The 26,510-nt window shown below is 41.6% G+C and overlaps 1 protein-coding gene across 1 annotated transcript in view; it reads right to left on the bottom strand.

Annotated features, from left to right (window-relative positions):
* Positions 1 to 2,275: 2,275 nt before the first annotated feature.
* LOC149837653 (uncharacterized) overlaps positions 2,276 to 26,510 on the bottom strand; it is a 119,234-nt gene continuing 94,999 nt past the window's right edge. Inside the window, exons 20-21 of the mRNA XM_090006174.1 lie at positions 3,208 to 3,345; positions 2,276 to 3,076 (exon numbers count right to left, since the gene is read on the bottom strand). Of these exons, the coding sequence (XP_089862300.1) occupies positions 2,567 to 3,076; positions 3,208 to 3,345 (648 nt within the window). The 3' untranslated portion in view covers positions 2,276 to 2,566. The remainder of the gene's footprint in view (positions 3,077 to 3,207; positions 3,346 to 26,510) is intronic.

Raw genomic sequence — 26,510 nt, forward strand, 5'->3', positions numbered from 1 at the left:
TGTAAAGACAGAAATAGAAAGCCTAGGCACATATAGCGCGGCGGCGACAGAAAGAAAAGTACAGAAAAGTAAAGAGGACAAGGATCGCGAAACCGCGTCCTTGAAGGTAAAGACATACGTATACATATATCATCCTCTTTTAGTTATCTTTCTTATTTTAGCATTTATCAGTTCATTGTCCTTTCACGCAAGAATCCCCTACCTTAAGGGGTTGCGGGTCCTCGTACGCATGCAACGTAGGCTAGCAAGAGCTCGAGCCACAGAGGGCGAGCTGGATCCATCGTTCAACCTGGAGAGCTTAGATCATTAGTATATGCCACATAAGAAAAGAAAAGCAAACATAGCAAGGTCTTCTGCCTGCAGAAGGCAGAGGCAGGAGCTCTGCATCCTGCAGACAAGGGTGCCAAAGGCAGGGGCCTCAGTCCTGCTTGGCAACAGTAGCAGAGGCAGGGAGCAGGAGCTCCCTGTCTGCTAGCACAAGGAAAGGCAGGGGAGGGAGCAGGGGCTCCCTGCCACAACAAGGCAGGGGGGAAACACCCCCTGTCAGAACAAGAGACAGGGGCGCACCCCCCTGCTGGCAGCAAGAACAAGGCAAGGGGGCAAAGCCCCTTGCCAGAGAACACGGAGATGCAGGGGGCAAGCCCCTGCTCGAAAACAGAAAAGCAAGGGGGGCTTCGCCCCCTGCTGGCACAACGCAGGAGGCAGGGGGCCTGGCCCCCTACCGACACAATGCAAGAGGCAGGGGGACAGAGCCCCCTGCCGAGGAGCAACAGAATGGTGCAGGGGGGGGGGGGGGGGCTCCGCCCCCTGCAGGGGAAACAAACGAAGGCAGGGGGCCCAGCCCCCTGCCGACAAACAAAAGAAGGCAGGGGGCAAAGCCCCCTGCCAAGAGGCAACATCAAGGCAGGGGGACCCCTCCCCCTACCGAAAACCAAACAAAGGAGCAGGGGGGCTCAGTCCCCCTGCTAACCGACTGCAAAAAGGCAGGGGGGGGGGGGGGGGGGTAACCCCCTGCCAAGCAAGAGGCGACAGGAGGGCTCGACCCCCCTGTCGAACAACAGCAAAAAAAAAGGAGAAGGTGACAGGGGGCGAAACCCCCTGCCAAGCAAACCAAAAGGAGGCAGGGGGCAGAACCCCCTACCGAGGGATAATAGGAGAGCAGGGAGGCTCGCCCCCCACCGGGAAGCAAAAAGAAGGCAGGGGTGCGAAGCCCCCTGCCGAAGGTAATCACAAAGGCAGGGGGACTCCGCCCCCTACCGAGAAACAAGGGAAAAATGACAGGGGGTGGAACCCCCTGCCAAGAAGAGTCAATCGACAAGGGGTTCAGCCCCCTGTCGACCAACAACAAAATGGGAGGCAAGGGGGTTTTTAACCCCCTGCCAACAAGCATTAACGACAGGGGCTCAACCCCCCTGTCGATATACCCTGCACAAAGAAGGAAAAGGGGAGGGTTTACCTCCGAGAACGACAGCAACAGGGGAGTCTGCAGGCTGGAGGGCCGAGGGCCACCGAGGAAGAGGAAGATGCTCGGAGGTTGCTGTCGACCGAGGTCACCGAACGGAGGGTGGTGGCGCTGCCGAGGCTCAAGGGCTGTCGAAGTGTCTGCCAAACGCAGGGAGGAGCAGCAGAGAGGGGAAGAGGTCGGCGGCGAGTCGCCGGTGCTCGGAGGCCACAAAGTCGCCGGAACTTAGAGGGGAGGCGAAGAGGTGGCCGCAGGGAGGATCGCCGGTCGGAGAGGGAAGGTGGCGACGCCGAAGCTCGCAGGCTGGATCGTCGGACTGATCTACTCGCCGGCAGCCGCGCGAGGGATGGAGCGGATGAGAGAAGGGGCAGCGATCGGGGACTCACCGGAGCTCGAAGGGGGAGAAACGCCGGTCGTCAGGGAGGCCGAGGGGTGCTCGTGTCGTCGGGAGGCCCGTCGAACCGAGAGAGGAGGCGGCCGGACGGAGCCGCTCGTCGGCGTCTTCGATCGCCGACGACAGCTCGAGGGAGGCAGAGCAGAGGAGAGAGAGAAGGGGCGAGGGTTTTGCCCCTTGCCCGAGACACCTGCGTCTTTTTAAAAGACGCAGGTTCTCGAGAGTTCGAGAACCCGGGTCTGGGTTGAGCTCGGGTCCGGCCCGGATCCGGGCCCGACACAGGGGTCAGACCCTGACTCGTGTCCGACACGTGCCGGGCACGTGTCTGACACGAGTCAGACGCGATTTTTTTTCCACGGGCTTTACACTCGTTCACTGGATGCATCACAAACCCATTCAGAACTCAGAACATCAAAAGATTGGAAAGTAATTGCACCACAATAAGAGACCCACTGAATTCAAGTATGGATACAAACCGAACAATAATCATATAAAGGAAAAGGACAACAGCTTATGTAAAAATTCTAAGAATGAAAGAGCATGCAATTCCGAAAAAAAACAAATGCCAGCCTTTGTTTAAGAATTAAAAATAGGGGCTCATATGAGAACACACTGAGATGACTAAACAAGAGATAAATAACACAGAAGAAATACAACATATACAAATACCTTCAAATTGCAAAATTGTGAAGTGAACAGATGCTGATGCTCTATTGAGCAACCTCAGGTGATGGGGTTGGAGCAGTAACTGGTGATAAGGATGGAGCTGGGGTTGGAGCAGCAACTGGTGATGGGGATGGGGATGGAGCTGGGGCTGGAGCACTAGTAGGTGAAAGAATCGGAGCACTAACAGGTGTAGGGGAAGCATCAGTTGTTGCAGAGGCAGCATTTTCTGGTGCAGGGGAAGCATTTACTGCTGGGGGTGGAGTTGGTGCCTGTAAAAGCAGTGGCTTGCTTGGTTGCTGAGCACTTTGTGATGGAGGTGGTTTCTGAATTGTAATTGTCGCCGGTAAAGAGGGCATTCCAGGAGGAAGAATTTCGATAGGTGGCTTATTTCCAGCATCTGCTAAGCTTGTGAGAACTGGTTCTTCCAGAGAACCCAGCCCCGCAGCTGCTGAATCTGATTGTACTGACTTGTATGATGGGATATTCTCACGTTCCTTTTGTAATGCCTTATTCCATGTCTGAACTAAATTCTTCAGTGATGGCCGCCCATGTGCCTGTATCATTATTACAATTCAATATAAACGTTACAGTTCATAGATGCATATTAGTGGACTTGAGGATAGATAATGACAAATGAAAGCGAGATAAATTGTCTGAAAGGATATCAGTTTCTAGTTGGTATTACATGAGCATGGAGAACAGCCTCTGCAAGCATCCCTGTATCCTGCATTGCCTTCTCCATCAAAGCATTGTCCCCCAAAACAGATGCTGCAAAAGCAGCTTCACGACCTTGGCCAGCCATAATCAGGTTATTTACAAGACCCTGGGAAGAGGGCAGAAAAGTTGGTGCAAAGAGTACCAGGTAAATAAATGGCAACTCAAGAATGCAAACACAGAAACATTCCATAAGTCAATAGCAAACTGATAAATCACCAACATAAACAAAAAAAAAAGGTCCAAAATGTCTGGCTTTACTCTAAGACAATGTAGTTTGAGAAAGAACATGAAAAGCACTACAGCTGCAGTTCAAGACACCTGTTCAACTATTGGCTGGACTTGAGTGTTACAGGTCAAAGTTGATAATATTAACAACAGACCCCAGCATTCATATCCCTGATTACCATTATATGAAACATGAAACCATTTGACTTTCTCCAGAAAAGAAACTACCAACCCTCATAGGCGCGAGCCAATAGCAACTGAACACAAAGCTTGACCATCTTTCTTTTTTTCTTTTTGAGAAATAGTAGAATTCTATTAAAGGAAAGAAAGAGTGATAAGGAGCCGCAGAACAGATACAACGAGTGCAGCAGTGAGAGAGTGAATCCTCACAGCACCCTCTGCTTAGATCTTGTGATGAATCACAGAAATACTAGAACAGATTAAGCAGCTTTTTAGAAAAATGAACAAAACGAAAATAGGTGAATTTTTGTCTCTTCCGGGATGGAACACATAATGCACTGGTTAGCCAACTGAATAACATATTTCAGCTCTACCTCGAGCAATATCTCCACTCTCCGGTTCTCCACTTAGCATGAATAGTTCAGTCAAGTTTTATTTCACCGAATAAGTGAACTGGGCTCTCTTCCACGACGGGATGCATATAATAAGTTTCAATACTGTATTTGCAGATAAAACGATTGAAAAAAACTTTATGCAAATAAAAGAATATCCACTAAACAAGAAGTTTTAGAAGGCAAGGAGCAAGCATCTTGATCAGTATCAAACCTAACCAACAGCTTACACCACAGGTACGGGTGAAAAGAGTACAAAGCACACTATTTTTTAAAGTGTGGTTACGGGAGAAGGCGGGGTGGGGTTGTGGTGTCTATATATATATATATATATATATATATGAGAACTGTGTTGAGACGTGTTTATAAGGGTCTTTTGGGGTTTTCGTATTATTGTCTATTTTGTGTGGGTCTTTTTGTAATTTGGTGCTCACGGTTAATCTCTACTTAATAAGAGATTAACCCTAATATGAACAAGATCTTTTGTTTTAGCGTCTCTATGTGAGTCGACGTCAGCATGGTATCAGAGCATGGTGAGGTCCTTCTCGCCTGAGGCATATTGACGTCACCACATCTCCTTCTTCAGCAGCAACGGCAGATCTGGTAGGTGCCTTAGCTTCTTCATCATCGATTAGATCTGCTTCCTTTGGGAGGAGGACGTCGGTTACAGAAGGGTCAGACCTGATGCTAGGTTTTTGTCAGCTGCAACACCATTAAAACAGGTATGGTGTCGTGACAGAAATCTGGATTAGGTCTAACCATTGGTGTTGATGTCGAAAAAAAAAAGGTGAAGGTTAACCTAGATCGAGTAGTAGTCGAGTTTTTTTTTGGCTGATCTGAAATCTAAGATCACGTCAGGTGTTGGATCAAGTCGTGTGGACAGGTAGGTCGGTGTTGTAGATGAGTTTTTTTTTAGAATTGTTTGGACGTGATTGTTGAAAGCTGCGACTGCCCAATCTGTTCTATCAAGCTTTATTAGTGCATCTGATCTAAAGTCTGAATATCAGATTGTGTGAAGGTCACTTGACTGCTGTGATTTTTATAACTATTGGTCGAAATGGCTGATTCACAAAAAGGGGAGCAGAAAAAAGACGCTTCGACAGACTATAAAGCCTTCACAAATCCCTTTTCGTATGGAACGTCAGTAAAATTAGATGAGACCAACTATGCAAGATGGTCACGAACATTTATGATGTCCATCTCAGGTCATCGCAGGAAGCATATTTGTTGGAGTCTGAACCGATAGAAAAATTTGGAATATATGCAACGTGGGAAGAGAACAACGATATCATTATGTCCTGGATTATGAACAATGTACAACCGCATATTGCCGATGGTCTCATATATTATTCTTCAACCAAGCAGATGTGGGATAACTTGAGGGATACATACTCACAAGAAACTAACGTGAGTCGTATTCTTCAAGTAGAACAGGAAATATATCAACTGCAGCAAGGGGATCAAACTTTGGCTCAATACCACGCATCCGTTAAGGCTGCGTTTGAGAGGCTGAATGCGCATAGACCTTTGTGCTGTAACAAACGAAAGTTTCACCAGGAGCAGACCATGGTGGCTCGCTTTCTTACTGGACTATCTTCAGAGTACTCGGTGGCTAAAGTCCAGATGTTGACAGAAATAGACGTTCCTACTCTTGCTGATGCATATAATCGCCTGAGCAGGCTGGCTATGTCTCTTCCTAATTCTCAGTCGAAAGCCCAATCCTCTGCTTTATCTGTTTCATTTGGTCGTGGTCGAGGAACTGTTACAAATTTCAGAGGAAGAGGTCGTGGTCGTGGTACTGGAGGCAAAGGCAAGTTGCAGTGCTCCTTCTGTGGTCGATCTGGTCATTTAGAAGATAGATGCTTTGACAAACATGGCAGGCCTCCTTCTTCAACGGCCAAAGCTGCTCCCTTGGCTCAAGTGGTCAAATCATATGCAAATTATTCCAATGATTCTGTAACTCTTAGCAGGGCTGAATATGACGAGCTTCTAGCCTTACGCCCATCTACTTCGAATTCTCTGATCGCTGAGGTTGCGTGCTTGGTAGGTGATGGCCTATCTGGCCAAGGTGGTAGGTGGATCATTGATTCAAGAGCATCTAAACACTTGTGTGAAAATTCATGTAATTTTTTAAGTTTAAAACCTGTGTCTGATCATAAAAGGGTAGTTCTTGCTGATGGCAATTCTTCCCCAATTGTAGGGCAGGAAAACATGTCTATTTTCCCTACTCTTCAATTGTCAAATGTTCTTCATGCTCATTTTCCACATAATTTATTATCTGTCAGTCGAATGACAAAAGAGCTGAATTGTAGGGTGATTTTTTATCCTATGTGTTGCACTTTTCAAGACTTGCTAATGGGAAAGAGGATTGGTGGCGGCTATGAAGAAGGTGGTGTGTATTATCTACATCAACCAGTGGGTTCAGTCTATTCTGCTGTTACATCATCCTCAAGTCCTTTGTTGTGGCATCATCGTCTGGGTCACCTTCTAGTGTCAAAACTTCGTCGTGTCATTCCTCATATACCTCATTCAGTTTCTTTTCAATGTGAAACATGTCAATTGGGAAAACATTGCCGAAGCTCTTTTCCCTCTATTCAGAGTCCGTCGAGTCAAAGATTGTTTGATCTTCTTCATGTCGATGTATGGGGTCCGAGTAGGATTCCTGGTAGGTCTCAGTGTCATTATTTGGTTATTGTTGATGATTTCTCAAGGTTATCGTGGGTGTTCCTGTTAAAAGATCGGTCTCAAGTCTCTGTTATTCTTAAATCTTTAATTGCTGAAATAAAGACTCAATTTGACATGTGTGTTAAAATTGTTCGCACTGATAATGCTCTTGAGTTCAAATCCAAAGACTTAATTCAATTATATTCTGCTAATGAGATTCAACCTCAATTTACATGTCCCCGTACATCCCAGCAAAATGGTGTGGCTGAGAGGAAACATAGATAAATCCTCAATGTTGCTCGGTGCCTAATGATTCAATCCAATATGTCTGCGTCATACTGGGGCGAAGTGGTTTTGACTGCCGACTTTCTCATAAATTGCATGCCTTCAAGTTCTATAGAAGACCATATCCCAATTCAAATTCTTCATCTAGAGGTTCCTCTTTTTCCTATCCCCCCTAAAGTTTTTGGATGTGTGTGTTTTGTGCATAGCTGGGTCCTAATCGAGATAAACTTGCTTCGCAGTCTATTAAATGCGTTTTTCTTGGGTATCCTAAGAATAAAAAAGGATATCGTTGCTATGACCCTACATCCCATAAAGAGTATGTCAGTGCAGATGTTACCTTCTTTGAGTCTCTTCCATATTTTTCGAGTACTCCTCCAAGGTTACAGGAGAGCCATGGTGGTATCCTTCCTCTACCGATTCCTCCTTTTCCGTTAGAGTCGTTTCCTCCATAGTTCTTGGCTCCATCCTCTGGTGTGTCTCGCTATCGAGACCCTCTAATAGTATACACTCACAGGTTACCACCTACCTCCATGCCCCCATTATCCCCTTCTTCTGAGGTAAGTATCCCTGAGCATATTAAAGTTTCTGCTCTTGATGATGATCTTCCTATTGCTCTGCACAAGGGAAAGAGACAGTGCACCCTTCATCCCATTTCTCAGTTTGTTTCAGAAATTAATCTTGGGGCATCTATGAAGAATTTTATTTCGGCTCTGTCTACCTCCTTTGTTCCTCTCCATCACAATCAAGCGCTATTCGACCCCAAATGGATGCAGGCTATGCGGGATGAGATAGATGCCCTTTGCTCTCGGGGCACTTGGGACTTGGTTGATCCCAGAGTTACCGAAAACGCACATGCATAAGGGGAAGCGCGCTTCGGAAGCGCGAAACGCGGCGCTTCCGAAACGCACGAGGAAGCGCACGTAAAAAAGAAGAAATGCATCCCCCTTTAAAGGGAAACACTTCCCTCTTTAAAGGGAGACACGTTTCCCTTTAAAGGGGGACACATCCCCCTTGAAAGGGGGATGCATTTACGAAATATCTTTTTTACCCTTTTTAAAAACGAAATTAACACGTGAAAAACAACAACAACAACAACTACGCCTTCATCCCAAAACAATTGGGGTCAGCGATATGAACCAAAAAAGAAATTCATTTTGGGTCTTCCACATGAATCCTTTTCCTCCAATCATTTCTATCCAACGCCATGTCCTCGGTGAGGTTCAAAGCATTCATATCCTTTCCTATCATCTCCATCCAAGTCTTCCTAGGCCTACCCCGACCTCTTTTAACTAATATATTTTCCCATTTCTCCAACCTTCAAACTGGAGCATCATTAGGCCTTCGCCGAATATGTCCAAACCACCGTAAACGATTCTCTCGCATCTTATTTTCAATGGGTGCAACACCTACCTTCTTACGTATCTCTTCGTTCCGAATCTTATCTTTTATTGTATTTCCACACATCCATCTAAGCATCCGCATCTCAGCTACACTCATTTTTTGAATATGATGTCTCTTGGCAGCCCAACATTCCGTACCATATAGTAAAGCGGGTCTAATAGTCGTCCTATAAAACTTTCCCTTCAACCGCAATGGCATTCTACGATCGCACAACACTCCAGTAGCACTTTTCCATTTCATCCACCCAACCTTTATCCTATGATTTACATCTCCATCAATTTCTCCATACTTTTGAATGATGGATCCCAAATATTTGAAATAATCATTCACCGGTATATCTTGCTCACCAAGCTTCACTACACTCCCATCCCTACTTCGTTGCTTACTAAACCGACATTCCATATATTCAGTCTTACTCTTACTCAACTTAAAACCTCTAGCTTCCAATGTCTGTCTCCATAATTCTAACTTAGCATTAACCCCAGCTCTAGACTCATCAATCAAAACAATGTCATCAGCAAACAACATACACCACGGTACATTTTCTTGAATTGATCTCGTAAGCTCATCCATCACTATCGCAAATAGGAAAGGGCTTAAAGCAGATCTTTGATGTAACCCAACCGTTATCGGAAAATTGGTTGTCACCCCTCCACAAGTGCGGACATTGGTTACTACTCCTTCATACATATCTTTAATTATACTAATGTACTTGAGAGAAACACCTTTCTTCATCATTGTCCACCAGAGAACGTCCCTAGGTACTCTATCGTATGCCTTCTCTAAATCAATAAAAACCATATGCAAATCTTTGTTCCTCTCTTTATATCTTTCAATAAGTTGTCTAAGAAGATGTATAGCTTCCATAGTTGATCTTCCAGGCATAAAACCAAATTGATTCTCCGATATCATGACAACCTTCCTCAACCTAGACTCAATCACCCTCTCCCAAAGTTTCATAGTATGACTCATGAGTTTTATACCACGATAGTTTGTGCAATCTTGTATATCACCCTTATTCTTATATAAAGGCACCAAAGTACTCTTCCTCCACTCATTAGGCATCTTATTTGTTCGCCAAATCAAGTTAAAAAGATTTGTCAACCATTCTAAACCTTTCTCTCCCAAGCATTTCCAAGCCTCGATAGGTATACCATCTGGGCCAACTGCCCTTCTTGATTTCATTTTCTTCAAAGCCTCTGCAATTTCTTTCTTTTGAATCTTGCGCATGAAGTCACGATTTATCTCATGAAAAGGAATGGAGAAGTCTCCAAGATCTTGAGCATGACTATCATTAAATAGCTTATCAAAATAATCTTTCCATCTCTCCTTAATCTCCTCATCTTTGACTAAAACCCTTTGCGTTTCATCTTTGATACATCTAACCATACCCAAATCCTTCGATTTCCTAAAAACAAGAAACTAAAAAAAAAATCCGAATAAGGGCAAAACGGGCATTTAAAAAAAAGTGAAAACTTAATAACGAAGGCTTAGGGTTTTGTTTTTCACCCGACTCCTCTCTCTCTCTCTCTCATTTTCGACCACCGACGACCGGCGACCTCCTTCGATTGACGACCTCCTCCAATCGGCGACCTCCGATGACCTCCTCCGATCGGCGACCTCCGACGATCAGCGACCGACGACCGACGACCTCCTCCTTTGTTGACATCCGACGACCGAAGACCTCCTCGAGCGACGTTGGCAATGTCTCTGTTCAGGTATGTTCTCCTCTCTCATCCACTGACGTCTTGCGACCTCTCTCTTTCGATTCGCTCTCCTCTCTCATCCACGTGTAATCAACGAGCGCAGTTACCATAGATATGTTGGTACACCCCCTGTGATACGAGCTTTAGACTCGAATGATCAAGACTGTTTCCTTGTATAGACTCAAATAGGGGCTATCGCTTACACCCCCTGTGATACGGGCGAAACACTGATTGTCTTTGCTGATTCGGGTATCAATTTTCTGATTTGGGTTTTAGATGAACATAAAAAGATCTAATTTCTTTTAAGGACTTTTGTTGAGATTTTAATTCTATTTAAATTAGATATGTTGGTTTAAATGTTGATCTGCTTGTTTCTTGTACTAGGTTCACGAATGATCAAGATTGTTTCTGTTTGAAATAAATTGATTCGCGTTATAGATTTTTAATATGCATCCTTCTAAAATGGGTTCACAGTTTCACACTGATGGTAGTTAAATCGATTGATCAATGCTTGTGTTCCGATGTTTATTACGGACAGGTTTTCAAGAATCATATATATAACCTTATGGGTTTTATACACAAATTTTGCTATATGCATTGAGTCTTGGACTCTTGGCTGATTCATGTACTGGATCATTAAATTTGATTTGATGGCCATTAAACCAAAATTTCTGATAAGAATAAATAGAACTATAGTCTTAGATTGGATTTATCAGGCTTCTACATATTTGTGATTTCCTGGTTTAAATTAAATCTGTGGTGTTTCAATTGTCATGTTTGTTTGAGATTTAGTTTAATTAAACTTGAATTTTAAGGCTTGATGCTTTCCTCTGTATTCATTACGGGTGTTAATGCTATTAGAAAAATGAAATCTGATTGGTTTCACAGTTCTGAAATTTAGATTGTGACTGCGAAGCTGTGTGTGATACATGTTGTCTGGATTATTTTAAGAAATGAGCATGATTAGTTTATGTGCAACGCTGACACTGAAGTTGTTTTAATAAACCCCACGGTATTTTACGGGAATTCGATTGCAAGGGACGTTCATGGTTCACTTTGGGTCTCTTTTTTTTCCCTTTTGTTTCTGCATTCCACTCTCCATCTTTTGTTGTTAATAATAGTTTTTTTTAAGTGTTTTAAAATGATTCCTATACTTTTATGATGCAGGTATATTTGACTGTTCTTTGCTTCATTAATGACCATCACAAGCTATGATCACGATAATTATGATGACGATGATGATTCTTTGTACAATTTGGAGCATGAATCGTCTAATGGTGTTGGGAAGGACAATGCAAGAAAGGGCAAGAGGTCTTCTGATTGTCCATATCAGTTTGAGGACAAAAATGAAAATTGTTTTGATGAGCAAGATGAAGAAGAATATGACTTGGATGACTACTATTCTGAAGATGACCAAGATGATGAACCACCTAGCATGCATAAAACAACAGTGCTATGGCGCCATGTATTGAAACAAAAAAAGAGTAGACAAAGAAAGCAAGGTGGAACCTAGGTTTTTATGTGCAGGCACTGCAAAAATATTTATCATGGGTCATATACTCGAGTTTTTGCACATCTCATGGGATCTTCAAAGGGACAAAGTGTTGGGATTGCCTTTTGCCCTATAGTTGCAAAAAATGCAGAATTGGCAAAAAAAAATTAAGAGACAATTTCGCAGAATGGAGGTTTCATCAAGTGCATTTGAGTTGAGGAGATCAAGAATTGATAATCCAAAGAAGCCTATTAGTATGACTACATCATCTAGTGGAAGCCGAAAAACAGTTGATATTCGTGATACCTTTAAAAAGGTAGAAAGAGATGATGTAGATCACAAAATTATCAGATTTTTGTGTGCAAATGGCATACCTTTCAATGTGCTTCGATCACCATATTGGGAAGAGATGATATCTGTAGTTAGTAAAGTGCCTGGATATAAACCCCCATCATATGAAAAAGCGCGAACAACGTTGCTTGACAGTGAGAAAGAGTGTGTTCACAGAGAGTTAAATGAATTTCGAGAAAAGTTTGAGGAGTTTGGAGTTTCCATTGTCTCATACGGTTGGATAAATATCAAGAACAAACACTTGATAAATATACTTGCCTCAAACTGTTTTGGCTCGATGTTCTTATATACAAACAATTTTTCTAATGTGCAACAGTCAACTGCAAACATTGCCGAGTTTTTGAAGACGGGATTTAGACTTATGGGGCCTTCTAATGTAGTGCAAGTGATTACAGACAATGCAGCAAATTGCAAGTTAGCAGGTGAAGAATTAAAACAAATGTATAATTATATTTTTTTGTCACCTTGTGTTGTGCACACACTTAATTTGATCTTTAAGGATTTGGAATATGAGTTTCATTGGTTGGGAGAAACATATTTGCAGAGTAAATAAATTGTGAAGTATATTACAAATCATTCAAAGGCACTAGCAATATTTAGAAGCAATGAAAAATTAGAGTTAATAAAGATTGCAAAAACAAGGTTTGCTTCACATTATACTACTTTGAAGCGCTTGCTTGATGTGAGGGAGAGCTTGAGGCTCACAGTAATTTCAGATAGATGGAGCGAGTGGAAACAGTCATGCACGGATGAAACTATGAAAAAATGGCTGTTACAACAGAAACAACTGTTCTTGACGAAGAATATTGAGATTTTGTACGTTTAGCATTATTGATTACAAAACCCATATATAAGATGATTAAATTTTGTGATCAGGAAGGCCCTATAATTGGTGAAGTGTATAAATGCATGGACAACATGTTGGGGGAAATCAAAGACAATCTAAAAAGACAACCAGATTTGTATGAAAAGATTCATGAGATTGTCTCAAATAGACGGGATAGAGTGAATGTGTCTCTCCATAGTCTAGTCCACATGCTTACTCCAAAATATTACGAGTCGGAGTATCTCAAGATCCCAACAACAGAAGGGGTCAAACGAGTTTCTCCTGGTAAAATTTTTATTCTATCTATTTAATAAACTTTAAAGTTTAATGATTTAATGATTTTATTATTTCATTTGCATTTTCTTGTTATAGTTATTAAACAATTTTTTTACAGAAAAGGATAATGATATCTTAGACGGTGCAATGCTTGCGCTTGAAGTGATATCTGTTGGAAATGAAGACATATCTACACTTTATAGGTCACAACTTATGGCTTTTGCATCAAGAAGTGAAAGATTTAGCCAAAATACAGCAAGAATAGATGCACTGAATCCTATAATGTCGGTGCTTAATTGGTGGCGTTTTTACAGTGGTGATACACCTGAGTTGAGAGCATTAGCCATTAAGGTTTTATCTCAACCTATTAGCACATCTTCTGCAGAAATAGTGTGGAGCACCTATAGTTATATTCACAATATTAAAAGAAATAGGCTCAATGAAGATCGTGCTGATACCTTAGTGTATATTCATTCCAATCTTCAATTGATTGACAAGTATGCTTAAATTATGTTGTACTTTTGTTTTGGTATTTTTTTTCTCTTTTTCTATCATTGATTATTTATTACCATTCATATTTTATATTCTTGTTATAAAAAGGTGCAACAATCGCTACAAAGAAGGACCTAGTCGAAAATGAGATATCAATCCATAACTTCCTATTGTAGAAGAAAATACGTTGAGATTAGAGGACATGCGTTGGAGAGATTTGGATGATAGTGCACAACAATCAAGCACTATTTCCAAATCCAAACCCAAAGATGCACAAACAAGAGCTCCATTACCTCCAATAATCATATGTACAAATGAAGTTGAAAAGGATACAAATCAATCCAACAGAGCTAATAGAACTGCAGATATACAAGAGCGACCATGTAAAACCCGCAATAAAAAAAAATTTGTTTTGGACCCGGGCTGGGTCGGGTCCGGACCCGACTCGAGCCCCTTTTCTTTAGGGTTTTAATAACCCGACTCGAGAAGGGGATTTTTGAGAAAACCCCCTTCACGAGCGCCGCACCCCCTTTCCCCCCCTTCGTTTTCGGGTGGATTGGGGAAACCCACCGGGGTTTCCCCTTTCATCGCCCCCTGGGGCCTTTAAGTTCCTCGTGGGAGGGCGAGGGGAGTCACGCCTCCCACTCGAAGCCCTTCGCCCCCCCCTGTGCCGACCTCCTCCTTCCCTGCGCACGCCTCCAGCGCTGCCCTCGATCCCCTCACGACGATCCCCCCTTCTCCTCTGCTGCGCACGCCGGCCACCGCCTCCCAGGTATGCCGTTCTCCTCCCTCTTCTCCCCCTCTCTGTCACCTCGTCGGGAGGCCGACAGGCGGCTCACAGCCCCTGCCGCGACCTCCCACCTCCCCTGTGACCACCGGGGGCTCAACAAGTGGCCTATGGGGCCCCTGTCATTCCCTCAAGGAATTTGTCGGAGTGTCGGCAGGGGACCAAGGCCCCTGCGACGCCCCCCCTCACCCCCCTGTGGGTGATAGGGAAACCGACGGGAGGTCGGTTGCCCTCCCTGTCACCCCTGCCCCAGTCTCTCTTTCTGGCAGGGGTCAGTCCCCCTGCCACCTCTCGATCACCTGTAGGCAGGGGCAATGCCCCTGCCGCTTCATGTTTCCTGGCAGGCAGGGGTAGTGCCCCTGCCGCCTTCCTGTCTCGGCTGGCAGGGGCAATGCCCCTGTCGCCCTTTGTTTTGTTGGGCTGGCAGGGGCTCACCCCCTGCCACCTCTTGGCTTTTGGCAGGGCAGGGGATAACCCCCCTGCTGCCCCTTGATTCTCAGCACGCAGGGGCTTGTCCCCCCATCACCCCCCGTCCCGAGCTCTCTCCCTCTCTCTGTCGGCAGGGGTTGGCCCCCTGCCGCCTCTCGACTGTCGGCAGGGGCTGGCCCCTGCCTCCTTGTTGCTGTCGGCAGGGGCTCAGCCCCTACCGTTTCATGGTTTTTGACAGGGGCTGCCTCCCCTGCCGCATCGATGCTGCCGACAGGGGCTGGTCCCCTGCCGTCTCGTGTTGTCGGCAGGGGCTGGCCCCCCTACCGCTTCGTGGCTGTCGGCAGGGGCTCAGCCCCTGCCGCCTCGCTGTTTTTTGACAGGGGCTCATCCCCTGTCGCCCCGCTGTTGTCGGTAGGCAGGGGCTCGCTCCCCTGTCACTTGTTTGTTTTCGGCCAGCAGGGGCACACCCCTGCTCTGCCTCTCTCTTTTTCGATCGACAGACCGGACCTTCTATTCTTCGCATGATAATTAACGTAGTGCTGAATATTTCACACTTGTAGATTTACGCAACGAGTCCAGTTCGCGCTCCGTGGCCCGACCCTCGTATCATCCACATGTTAATATATATATATATATATATATATATATATATATATATATATATACATATACTTATATATACATTCGTATATATACAAGTATATGTATACATATATGTATATATATACATATTCTAATTTATTGAAATACCCGATAGGGGTATTATTGTAATTCTGTCATTGTACCTTTCCTTTTCTTTTTTATCTTTTTCCTTTTTTCTTTTTCCTTTTTACTTTTTTGTCTTTTTATTTTTTCACTTTAGGATGACCACAAGGGGCTCCACTCTTGTAGTCGTTGGGGCCCCAACGGTCATATTTCTGACCGTTGGAGCTCCCAACGACTACAAGGGAGCCCCCTTGTAGTCTCTTCTTTAGAGCCTCCCTCCTCTATAAATAGAGGAGGTGTTCTCCTTCTCATGTATGGGTTTTATACCCCTCTCTCTTCTCTTCTTCAATAATATCCAACTTATGACTTTAAGTCATTTCCATATTTGAGAGTTTTTGTGTGTGCACATTTGGTATTTGTGTTCTTGGCTTTAGTGGTCACTCTTTAAGAGTGACATTTGCTCTATTGGTGCTTCCGCCTCTTTTCATTACATGGTATCAGAGCTCGGTTGGTGATTGGGCTTCTCTTTTATCATCTTGGAACGCGTGCCTCTCAAAGTTTTTGAAGAAGAGAAGAATATTTGGTGCCGATGGAACGTGACTCTAAAGTGGAGCTCTCTTTTAAGCTAAATGGGTCCAACTAACTCATGTGGGCCTCCGCTATGGAAAATCACCTAAGAGGTAAGAAACTTTGGGGTTTTGTTATGGGAACTACTCCCGAACCCTCTCTTGTTCTCACCAAAATTGAAAATGAGATTGAGAAGGCTTTAGATGGCGATGAGCGCATCAAAGCCATTAATGAACATCAATCCAAAATTGAGGATTGGGAAAGTAACCACGCAAAATTTTGGCATGGTTTATGAACAATGTAGATCTTAAAAATTGTGCTAATATTGCCAAATTTAGAAGGGCCAATGAGGCTTGGTTTTTCCTTAAGGGTATGTATACCCAAAAGGATCTTGCTCGACAATTTTTTTGTCAAGAGAAAATCCGTTCTACCAAACAAATGGACATGAGTGTCCGGGACTACTTTAGCTCTCTAACCCCCCTTTGGGATGAGCTTGCTCTTCTTGAGCCTAAGTGGGTTGCTCCACAAGATATTGAGCTAAGAAGGGAACAAATTGAAAATGAGCACTTTTTTCAATTCCTTCGTGGCCTTCGCCCGGAATTTGAACAAGGGCATCTCTTCTCCATAGAAGCAAAGCCCTACCTATTGAAGATGCCCTTGCCGAGATATGTCAAGAAGAGACTCGACTTGGTTTGAGCATTAAGGGTGATGATGTTTTGGCCGTTACTAGGCCCGGATCTAATGTTAAAGCATATAGACCTCCCCACTTTAACAAAAATAACTATGGACCTAGAAAGGGGATTATATGCCATTATTGTAATGAACCGGGGCACATAAGACCGGTTTGCCCAAAGCTTAAAGGAAAAGTTGCCGCGGTTGGAGAAGATTCTCCAAAGAAGGAAGAAAGCACCAAAGAAGGAGATATCAAAGAAACTCTAAATCACATCTCCGAAGTTCAACATCTACTCAAGGCTTCTCCTTCAACATCCGGGGCCGCCATTGCCTATTCTTCATCTCCTCCAGGTATGTGGATACTAGACTCCGGTGCTTCTTTTCATATGACATCTCATAAAAATTCTCTTTCAAATGTTTTTTCCGAACCTATATCTTCTTGTGTTTCAACGGCCGATGGTACATCATTAAAAATTGAAAGTATTGGATCCCTTAATTTTAAAAACTTTTTTGTTCCTAAAGTAAGAATCGTTCCTAAAATAAATTTAAACCTTTTTTCCGTATCTCAAATTACCGATCATGGATGCCAAGTCTCTTTCTCACCCAAGGATTGCACCGTGCAGGATCTCCAGTCAGGGAAGCTGATTGGGCAAGGCCATAGAAGGGGTGACCTCTATTTTATGGATTTTTTGACTCTTCCATCTAAGCCATCGTGCAATCTTGTAAAGGACAAAAGTATTGGAATATGGAACGAGAGACTTGGCCATCCAAATTTTGTAAAAATGTCTCTTTTTCCGTTTTTGAACAATACTTGTAAAGACAATCACATGACTTGTAAAGATTGCATTTTTGGGAAATCTAAAGCTATTCCATTTCCACAAAGAAGTTACTTTACCACTCGGCCATTTGAACTTATTCATTCCGATGTATGGGGACCTTCCCCTATTTTGTCTAAAGGTGGTTTTTCGTATTACGTGGTATTTATTGATGATTTTACTCGATTCACATGGATTTACTTCCTAAGTCGTAAATCCGAAGTTTTTTCCTTTTTTAAAGAATTTCATGCAATGGTCAAAAACCAATTTTTGGGAAATCTATCTATTCTTAGATCCGATTCGGGAGGCGAATATATGTCCAATGATTTTCAAACCTATTTGAAAGAAAATGGAATTTTTCACCAACGTTCTTGTCCCAACACTCCGCAACAAAATGGCCTTGCGGAAAGAAAGCATAGGCACATAATAGAGACTACAAGAACGTTATTAATCTCAAGAAACATTCCAAAATCTTTTTGGGCCGAAGCGGTTCTAACCTCTTCATATCTTATCAATAGAACTCCTTCGTCCTCCTTGAAAAATCTTTCTCCATTTGAAAAACTTTACAATATGTCTCCCGATTATAAAAGACTAAGAATTTTTGGATGTAAATGTTTTGTTTTAACCCACAAGAATGATAAACTTTCCCCTAGGGCTATTGAATGCATTTTTTTGGGATATGGCGAAAAACAAAAAGGATATCGATGTTTTGACATACTTAAAAACAAGCTTTATATCTCTAAAGATGTCACATTCCTTGAAGAGGAAAGTGGTTTTTCGCACCAACCAAATGAAAATATTGATTATTCATTCTTATTTGACTTATTGCCTAAAGATGATCATATTGATCCTAATGAATCCCTTAGTGAAGATCTTGTTGAACATCCAAGCGATGATCAAAACTTAGAACAAAATGTTTCAAGACAAATACAAGTCTACTCTAGAAGGAATGAAAGGAATCCTCCTTGTGCCCTTGAAAGATTTTCCCAAAATGACTCCATCGAAGAGACTTCTCAAAGAAGGTCAAATTGGATTTCTAAAATACCAAATAGATTTGTTTCTTATGACTCTTTTTCGCCTAATTTTCGAGCATGTCTACTTGCTCTTCACTCCTTTCATGAACCATCTCATTACAATGATGCTAAGCAATATGCTCATTGGAATGATGCTATGCAACTTGAACTTAATGCCCTTAAAAAGGCACAAACTTGGGAAATCATTGATCCTCCCAATGACAAGAAACCCATTGGATGTAGATGGGTTTTTAAAGTGAAAACTAAGAGTGATGGTTCATTGGAAAGATATAAGGCTAGGTTGGTAGCCAAGGGATATGCCCAAGAGTATGGGGTAGATTATGATGAAACCTTTGCCCCCGTTGCTCGAATGACTAGTGTTCGAGCTCTCATTGCTATAGCCGCAGTTAAAAAATGGCCAATCTTTCAACTAGATGTCAAAAATGCCTTTTTGAATGGTAATTTAAATGAAGAAGTATATATGGAACCGCCTCCAGGTATGGATTTAAATGAAAAAAATTTGAAATTAAAAAAGGCCTTATATGGTCTTAAGCAAGCTCCTAAAGCTTGGTATGATAGGTTTAGTAATGTATTAATAAATTTAGGTTTTTCTTCTTGTTATACTGACACTGCTCTTTTTGTTAAAAGGACAGGTGACTCCATTATTATGCTTCTGCTTTATGTTGATGATATGATCATCACTGGGAATGACATAAAGGGAGTAGATAATGTAAAGACCATGTTAAAAGACACTTTTGATATGTCTGACCTTGGTTATTTGAGATATTTTTTAGGGATTGAAGTGGCTTATTCCCCGCGAGGATACATCTTATCTCAGATGAAATTAGCTGCTGAAATTTGTGCCAAATCAGGAATATCTGATGAAAAGAAAGTTGAGACTCCTGAAGTCATTAATGCAAAACTGAGACTTGAAGATGGTGTTCTTCTCGAGGATCCAACCCCCTACCGTCAATTAATCGGATCTCTCACCTATCTATCCATCACACGTCCTGACATTGCTCATGCGGTTCATGCAGTAAGCCAGTTTCAGCATGCACCTACTTCAGTTCATATGGCAGCCGTATTGAGAATTGTCAGATATATCAAAAATACTATATCCAAAGGACTCTTCTTATCCTCTTCCTCCTCTCTTGACTTAACTGCTTTTACTGATGCTGACTGGGGAGGAAATCCCAATGATCGTATCTCAATAACCGGTCTTTGTATTTTTTTAGGTGAATCCCTCATTTCGTGGAGATGCAAGAAACAACAGAAGGTCTCACTGTCATCCACTGAAGCTGAATATCGGGCCATGACAATGACAACTATGGAAATCGTATGGCTCATAAGTCTCCTTGCTGACATGGGCGTCCCCATTTCTACTCCCACCAAGCTCTGCTGTGACAACAAAAGTGCAATTTACATTGCTAGTAATCACACCTTTCATGAGCGGACCAAGCATATTGAAATGGACTGCCATTATGTTCGAGACGAATACCTCAGAGGGACTATCTCATTACCATATGTTACTTCAGAGCATCAACTAGCTGACTTCTTCACCAAGGCGCTCCCAACTCCACGATTCATGTTTCTCCTTAGCAAACTTTCGGTCTTCTCCCCGTAAAGTTTGAGGGGGCGTGTTAAAAAAAAATAAATAAATATATATATATATATATATATATATATATATATATATATATATACATATACTTATATATATACATTCGTATATATACAAGTATATGTATACATATATGTATATATATACATATTCTAATTTATTGAAATACCCGATAGGGGTATTATTGTAATTCAGTCATTGTACCTTTCCTTTTCTTTTTTATCTTTTTCCTTTTTCCTTTTTACTTTTTTGTCTTTTTATTTTTTCACTTTAGGATGACCACAAGGGGCCCCACTCTTGTAGTCGTTGGGGCCCCAACGGTCATATTTCTGACCGTTGGAGCTCCCAACGACTACAAGGGAGCCCCCTTGTAGTCTCTTCTTTAGAGCCTCCCTCCTCTATAAATAGAGGAGGTGTTCTCCTTCTCATGTATGGGTTTTATACCCCTCTCTCTTCTCTTCTTCAATAATATCCAACTTATGACTTTAAGTCATTTCCATATTTGAGAGTTTTTGTGTGTGCACATTTGGTATTTGTGTTCTTGGCTTTAGTGGTCACTCTTTAAGAGTGACATTTGCTCTATTGGTGCTTCCGCCTCTTTTTATTACACCACACCCGTAGACGTACGCAGCTGCACGACATCCCGATGTAGGGTAAAGTCGCACAAAGGGCAATTGATGAATGTATTTAAGTTGAAATGATTAAGATGCCATGCTAGATATGCTTAGAGTTACATTGCTTTTGCATTGCGTATTATCATGTTTGTATGCTTAGGGGTCGAGGTACAATTTCATTCTTCGATCATTATTTTGCATAGTTGCTTATAAGTTTGAGGTGTGGTTTCGTACTTCGTGCAATACCTATGCTCTCGTTTGCTTGCATATATTTTTGCCTGCACGTTTCCTTTGAGTGAGGTACGACTTCGTGTCTCATGTATTACTTATGACCTTATGTGTCTGCCTATCTAAGTGGTCAAGGTATGGTTTGGCACCTTGTGTGTTACTTATGCGTTTTTCCCTCGATGTGCGGCATCGCAAGTCGAGAGTTGTTTGTTGACATGTTATAACCTGCATATGCTCACACTCATGGTAAATATGTACTTACATAAACGTAGTCTTGTGCCTATCCTGTTATCACTTGTTTTCAAAACACTAGAAGTACTTTAAAAGAGGGTTTCCTCCTGCGAACCCAGTGCTCTTCAAATGGCACAACTTTTGCAAAGTTAAGTTTTAATCCTCGCAGGATTTCGAAGTCACATATAGGCCCTCCCAGGTCCACACACTTGGGAGAAATATTTTATAACCCCGATTCGAGTTGCGACTCAATTTGAATAACCCCGATCAGGGGCATGAGGCTATGGATGAGTGGGGTTCTGTTGAAGGACCCATTCTTTATTTATCAATCTAGTGTCGCATGTTGATACTAAGATAAATTTTGGATGCAAGATTGATAGTGTTGCGTGAATGACTTAATGTGGCATTATGGCTTTTAAGGATGAATCGTGTCAAATGAGCACTCCTTTATTCTTTGGATCATTATGAAATTGTGTGTTGGGTGTTCCTTTTGAGAAGCCCACACACCTCCCTGGTTCAGTATAGTGTACTTTTAGACATGCACAACATGTTAAGTACTTTGTTGATCGGACGAGAGATCCGAGATGACCTTGTATCATGAAATATGAAAAATGTTGTTGAAGTGAATTCAAGACTTATCTTGCCAGGCTATGTTGTATAAATTCTTTTGCAGATAATATCTGTTGGGGTTTCTTTTGTGGAACAATTTTTCTTTCATCGTAGTCGTACTTTTGACAAGTACGACCGTACTTTTTGACAAGTACGTCTTCTTACGTTGCGATGATTGGATGAGTAGGTTGTGGCAACCTCGATGAGTGCAAATAACAAAATGTTGTGATCACCTAAATAAGTAATGTTTTCGCCTTCACCGGCAAGATACTCGAGTTGGTCGAAAGACCAGAGTATGTAGAATGGGTCTTCAGTTAACTACCCCTGATTTACTCATTCGAATCGCTGACTCCTGTCAGGAGAGAGGACAAGAAGGTACAAAACTTCGATGGACAGACCATTAATGGCAGTTACGAGCAAAAGACTCGGCTTCCCCAGTCATCGGAGTTAGGGGAATGGGACTACCATAATTATCCTAGGTGGTAGCTCTCCATGTTTGGGATGCATCCATTGTTTATGCTGCTTTGGGGATTTTTCTCTTGGTCACCGACCGTCCCCTTAGGTGCGGACTCAGTCAGCTATCCGGGTTATCATAAAATACATAGCATAATAAACCCCCGGATCAGTCTAGGCTGTTTCTAGAGTCATGCCTTGTGCGTACCCGCTTGGCCAGTTAATATCAAAACATAATTTAAATCCGATCATATAATGTGTTCAGTTATGCACGTATGAAAGTTATAGGGTACAACAGGTTCAGTACTTATGGAATTGTGTGTGTGGTTGATGAAGCATTGTATTTCGCTAGTTAACTTTCTTGTGCAGTGCTTTGCTGGTAATAGTTAGCCTACTTGTGTCAGTAAAATGCTTGTAATAATTTTAGCATTGTGCTCATGATAGTTGCTCTGTAAATCTGTTGAAATTAAATTGATATATAATTGCCTGTCTACTTGACATATTAAATTATTCTGCTTAATTATGTTCAATATTGTCATGTCCGTGCACCTACCAGTTTTTAGCGAAACTGACCCATTTTATGGGCAGTTAATGGATAGATAATACAGTCTGCGATGGCACGATGGCGTGATGAGGTCAAGATAGAGCTCTTTCCATGACGTTTCGTTCATGAGGACATGTTGGTAAATTTAGTATAAAGGGTGTTTCAAAATTTCTCTTTTATTAAACCGTGAGTTAATAAAACTGTTTTAGTAAGCTTCTTCTTGGTTTCAACAAACGAATTCTCAATTATTGAAACTCCATTTCTAAACTGTTTGATTTCAATGGTTGTGCGGGATTTGACAAAGGAAAGTTTACGCTGTAATGCGCTCAAGGTCCATTGACTTGTGGTTTTAAAAACATCATTTTCCGCTGAAGTACTATTTAAACTCTGATTATTGTATGATTTTCAAAGCTTTCTAAACTATTCTAAAAGTTACAAGTCCTGGATTTTTGGGGCGTTACAGACCATCAGTTCCTCAAGGTCGGATTGATCGTTTCTTTAGCAGGAGACCTAAGCAAGGTATGTTGATATTGTGTTTTTTATATTTTAAATTATGGTTTTTGAACATTTTAATTTTTTAACGTATTCATTATAGGAAATGAAGGAAGAAGCAGAAGACATGGTCGTGGAGGACAAGAAACACATGATGATGCAGAAAGTTCGCGATCTATTGCTGACTTAAAGAGGAAGAGAAAGATGACAGATTAATAAACTCTTGAATTATTAATTATTTTTTTGATGATGTAGCTGGAGTAGTCCAACTTAAAAACTTTTATGTTACTTTTTTGTCATGGTCTTGTAATATTTTGTTAGTAAACTGTACTTTTATTTTGAATCTTGTATGATGAAGTGAAGTAGTGGATTATGTTAATTTTAAGTTTAGAGTTTAGAACTTTGTAGCTTATAATTTACAGTTTAGAAATTTATAGCTTAAAAATTTAACCAGATCTTTATGTAATCTTTGAGTTTATTGATTTCTCATTTTCTATGTTGCAGAGATGACAAGATTTACAACAATCACAACATCAAATAACAAGTCATTTGATTCTTTCGTTGAAAAAGATACACTTTTTAATCAAATTTAATTGTTTTCTTAATGCATTATTTAGTGCTTGCATGCATTTGTTAAATGGTTGTAACAAGAATGTGAATTATGATCTTCTCTTGATGTATGATTTTTTAAATGCATGACAGTTGCAATATGATGCATTTGTTATATAATTACAACTTATATCATTTATTGTCTTAGATACATGTTTTATTTTGTTAATGATGACATAAATTTTATTTTTTGATAAAATAAAAATATATAATATTATAATTACATTTTTGCTTCCCTTTCGATTCTTATTCGCTTTTCACTCGAATCCTATGTCGCTTCCTAGGTCGTTTCCGAGACGCTTCCTAGGTCGCTTCCAAGACGCTTCCTAAGTCGCTTCCAAGACGCTTCCGAGACCCTTCCTGGTTCGCTCTTAAGTCGTCCCGCTCTTCCCGCTTCCTAAAATTTTAGAAGTGCCTCGCTTCCCGCTTCCGCTTCCCGTATCGCTTCCCGCTCCCGCTTCCTCGATTGACAACTCTGGTTGATCCTCTTGCTGATGCATATATTATTGGTTGCAAATGGGTATATACCATTAAATATAACTCAGATGGGTCAATTGAACGATACAAAGCCCGGTTGTTTGCAAAAGACTATACTCAAACTTATGGTGTTGACTTCTTTGAAACTTTTTCCCCAGTTGCTCGACTTGGCACTATTTGTCTCGTTCTTTCTGTTGTTGTGCACTATGGATGGCCCTTGTTTCAGTTGGATGTCAAGAATGCCTTTTTGTACGGGGATTTGCACGAAACAGTCTACATGCAACAACCCCCAGGCTTTGAGGTTCAGAGAGAGTGTCAGAAGGTGTGCAGGTTGAAGAAGGCTATTTATGGCCTAAAGCAGAGCCCTCAGGCATGGTTTCATAAATTATTTGAGGTAATGTCGGTTTTTGGCTTTGTCAGGTCAGCCTCCGACCACTCTTTGTTTATCAAGAAAACTAGTGCTGAAATTATTGTTATGGTGGTATATGTCGATGACATCATATTGACAGGGAGCAGTGCCCAAGATATTTCTGCAACAAAGGATCATCTTCAGAAACATTTTGTTACTAAAGATCTTGGTCCCCTCCGATATTTTCTTGATATCGAGGTGGCAAGAAACAAAGAGGGCTTAGTTTTGTCGCAAAAAAAAGTATGTTTTGGATTTATTAAAAGAAACTGGAATGCTAGGAGCGAAGCCAGCTAGCATTCCGATGGATCCCAAAACTCATATGTTCGATGAGAAGTCTGAATATGTGGATAGTGCCAGTTTTAGATCCTTGGTGGGTAAGTTGTTATATGTGACTGTTCCTAGACCTGACATTTCATTAGCCGTGTGTAAAATCAGTCAATTCATGGATAAACCTACCAAAGTTCACTGGGATGCAACTATGATGGTTCTCAGGTACTTAAAGTCATCTCCTGGTAAAGGACTATTGTTTAAACAAAATTTCTCTTTGGACGTTGTTGCTTACACTGACGCAGATTATGCGGGGTCTATTGAAGATAGAAAGTCAACAACTGGATTTTGTGTTTTTGTGGGAGGAAATCTCATTACCTGGAGGAGTAAGAAACAAACTGTTGTAGCCAGGTCGAGGGCTAAATCGGAATACCGAGCTATGACTCAGACAGCAACTGAGATTATGTGGGTAAAATCAGTTTTGACCGACCTTCAGGTGAAAGTATCCCTACCTATGTTGATGGTGTGTGACAATAGGGCTGCTACATATATTGCCAACAACCCAGTTTTTCATGAAATGACTAAACATATTGAAGTTGGCTGTCACTACGAACGTGACTTGGTTCAGGCTGGTTATATTTGCACAGATCATATAGCTTCCGAAGATCAAGTAGCTGATGTCTTCACCAAGGCTCTGGCGAGACCTAGTTTCTCTCATTGTTGTGACAAGCTGAGCATGATTGATATCTATGCTCCAGCTTGAAGGGGAGTGTTGAGACGTGTTTATAAGGGTCTTTTGGGGTTTTCGTATTATTGTCTATTTTGTGTGGGTCTTTTTGTAATTTGGTGCTCACGGTTAATATCTATTTAAGAAGATATTAACCCTAATATGAACAAGATCTTTTGTTTTAGCGTAACAAACCGAACATATTAGGCCCCATTTCTCGTTCTGCTCCATAGGTTTTAAGTGTTTTATGATAGATCTGAATTGTTAGATGTGTTTAGCATGCTCGATTTAGTGGGAATCAACTCTTGGATCATGTTTTTTTGATGAAAAAACATATTTTTATGAGCCAGGAAAACTGGTACCTTCATAGCCATTGATTTTGGATCACCAAAAAAACCTACATACAGGTAAGATTCCAGCGATCCAAAAGCCAGTTCCCACTAAACAAAACCTACATATCACATCTACGGTGTTAGATGTGAGAAAAAAAACTTAAAACTACGATTTTTGAAGAGGCCTAATGAGACCTAATGAAAAAAGGGGCCTAAGGAACGCATTACTCATATATATATATATATATATATATATATATATATATATATATATATATATATATATATATTTGTTTATAGGTACAAATGCCTATTTTTTTTCATTTGTTTTCATTTTTTGGTTGTTTTAATCAAAACTAACCTTACAGATGTGATCTACA

The sequence above is a fragment of the Nuphar pumila genome, chromosome 5, assembly GCF_984573655.1.
Source record: "Nuphar pumila chromosome 5, dmNupPumi1.hap1.1, whole genome shotgun sequence".
In the NCBI taxonomy this organism is placed as follows: domain Eukaryota; kingdom Viridiplantae; phylum Streptophyta; class Magnoliopsida; order Nymphaeales; family Nymphaeaceae; genus Nuphar; species Nuphar pumila.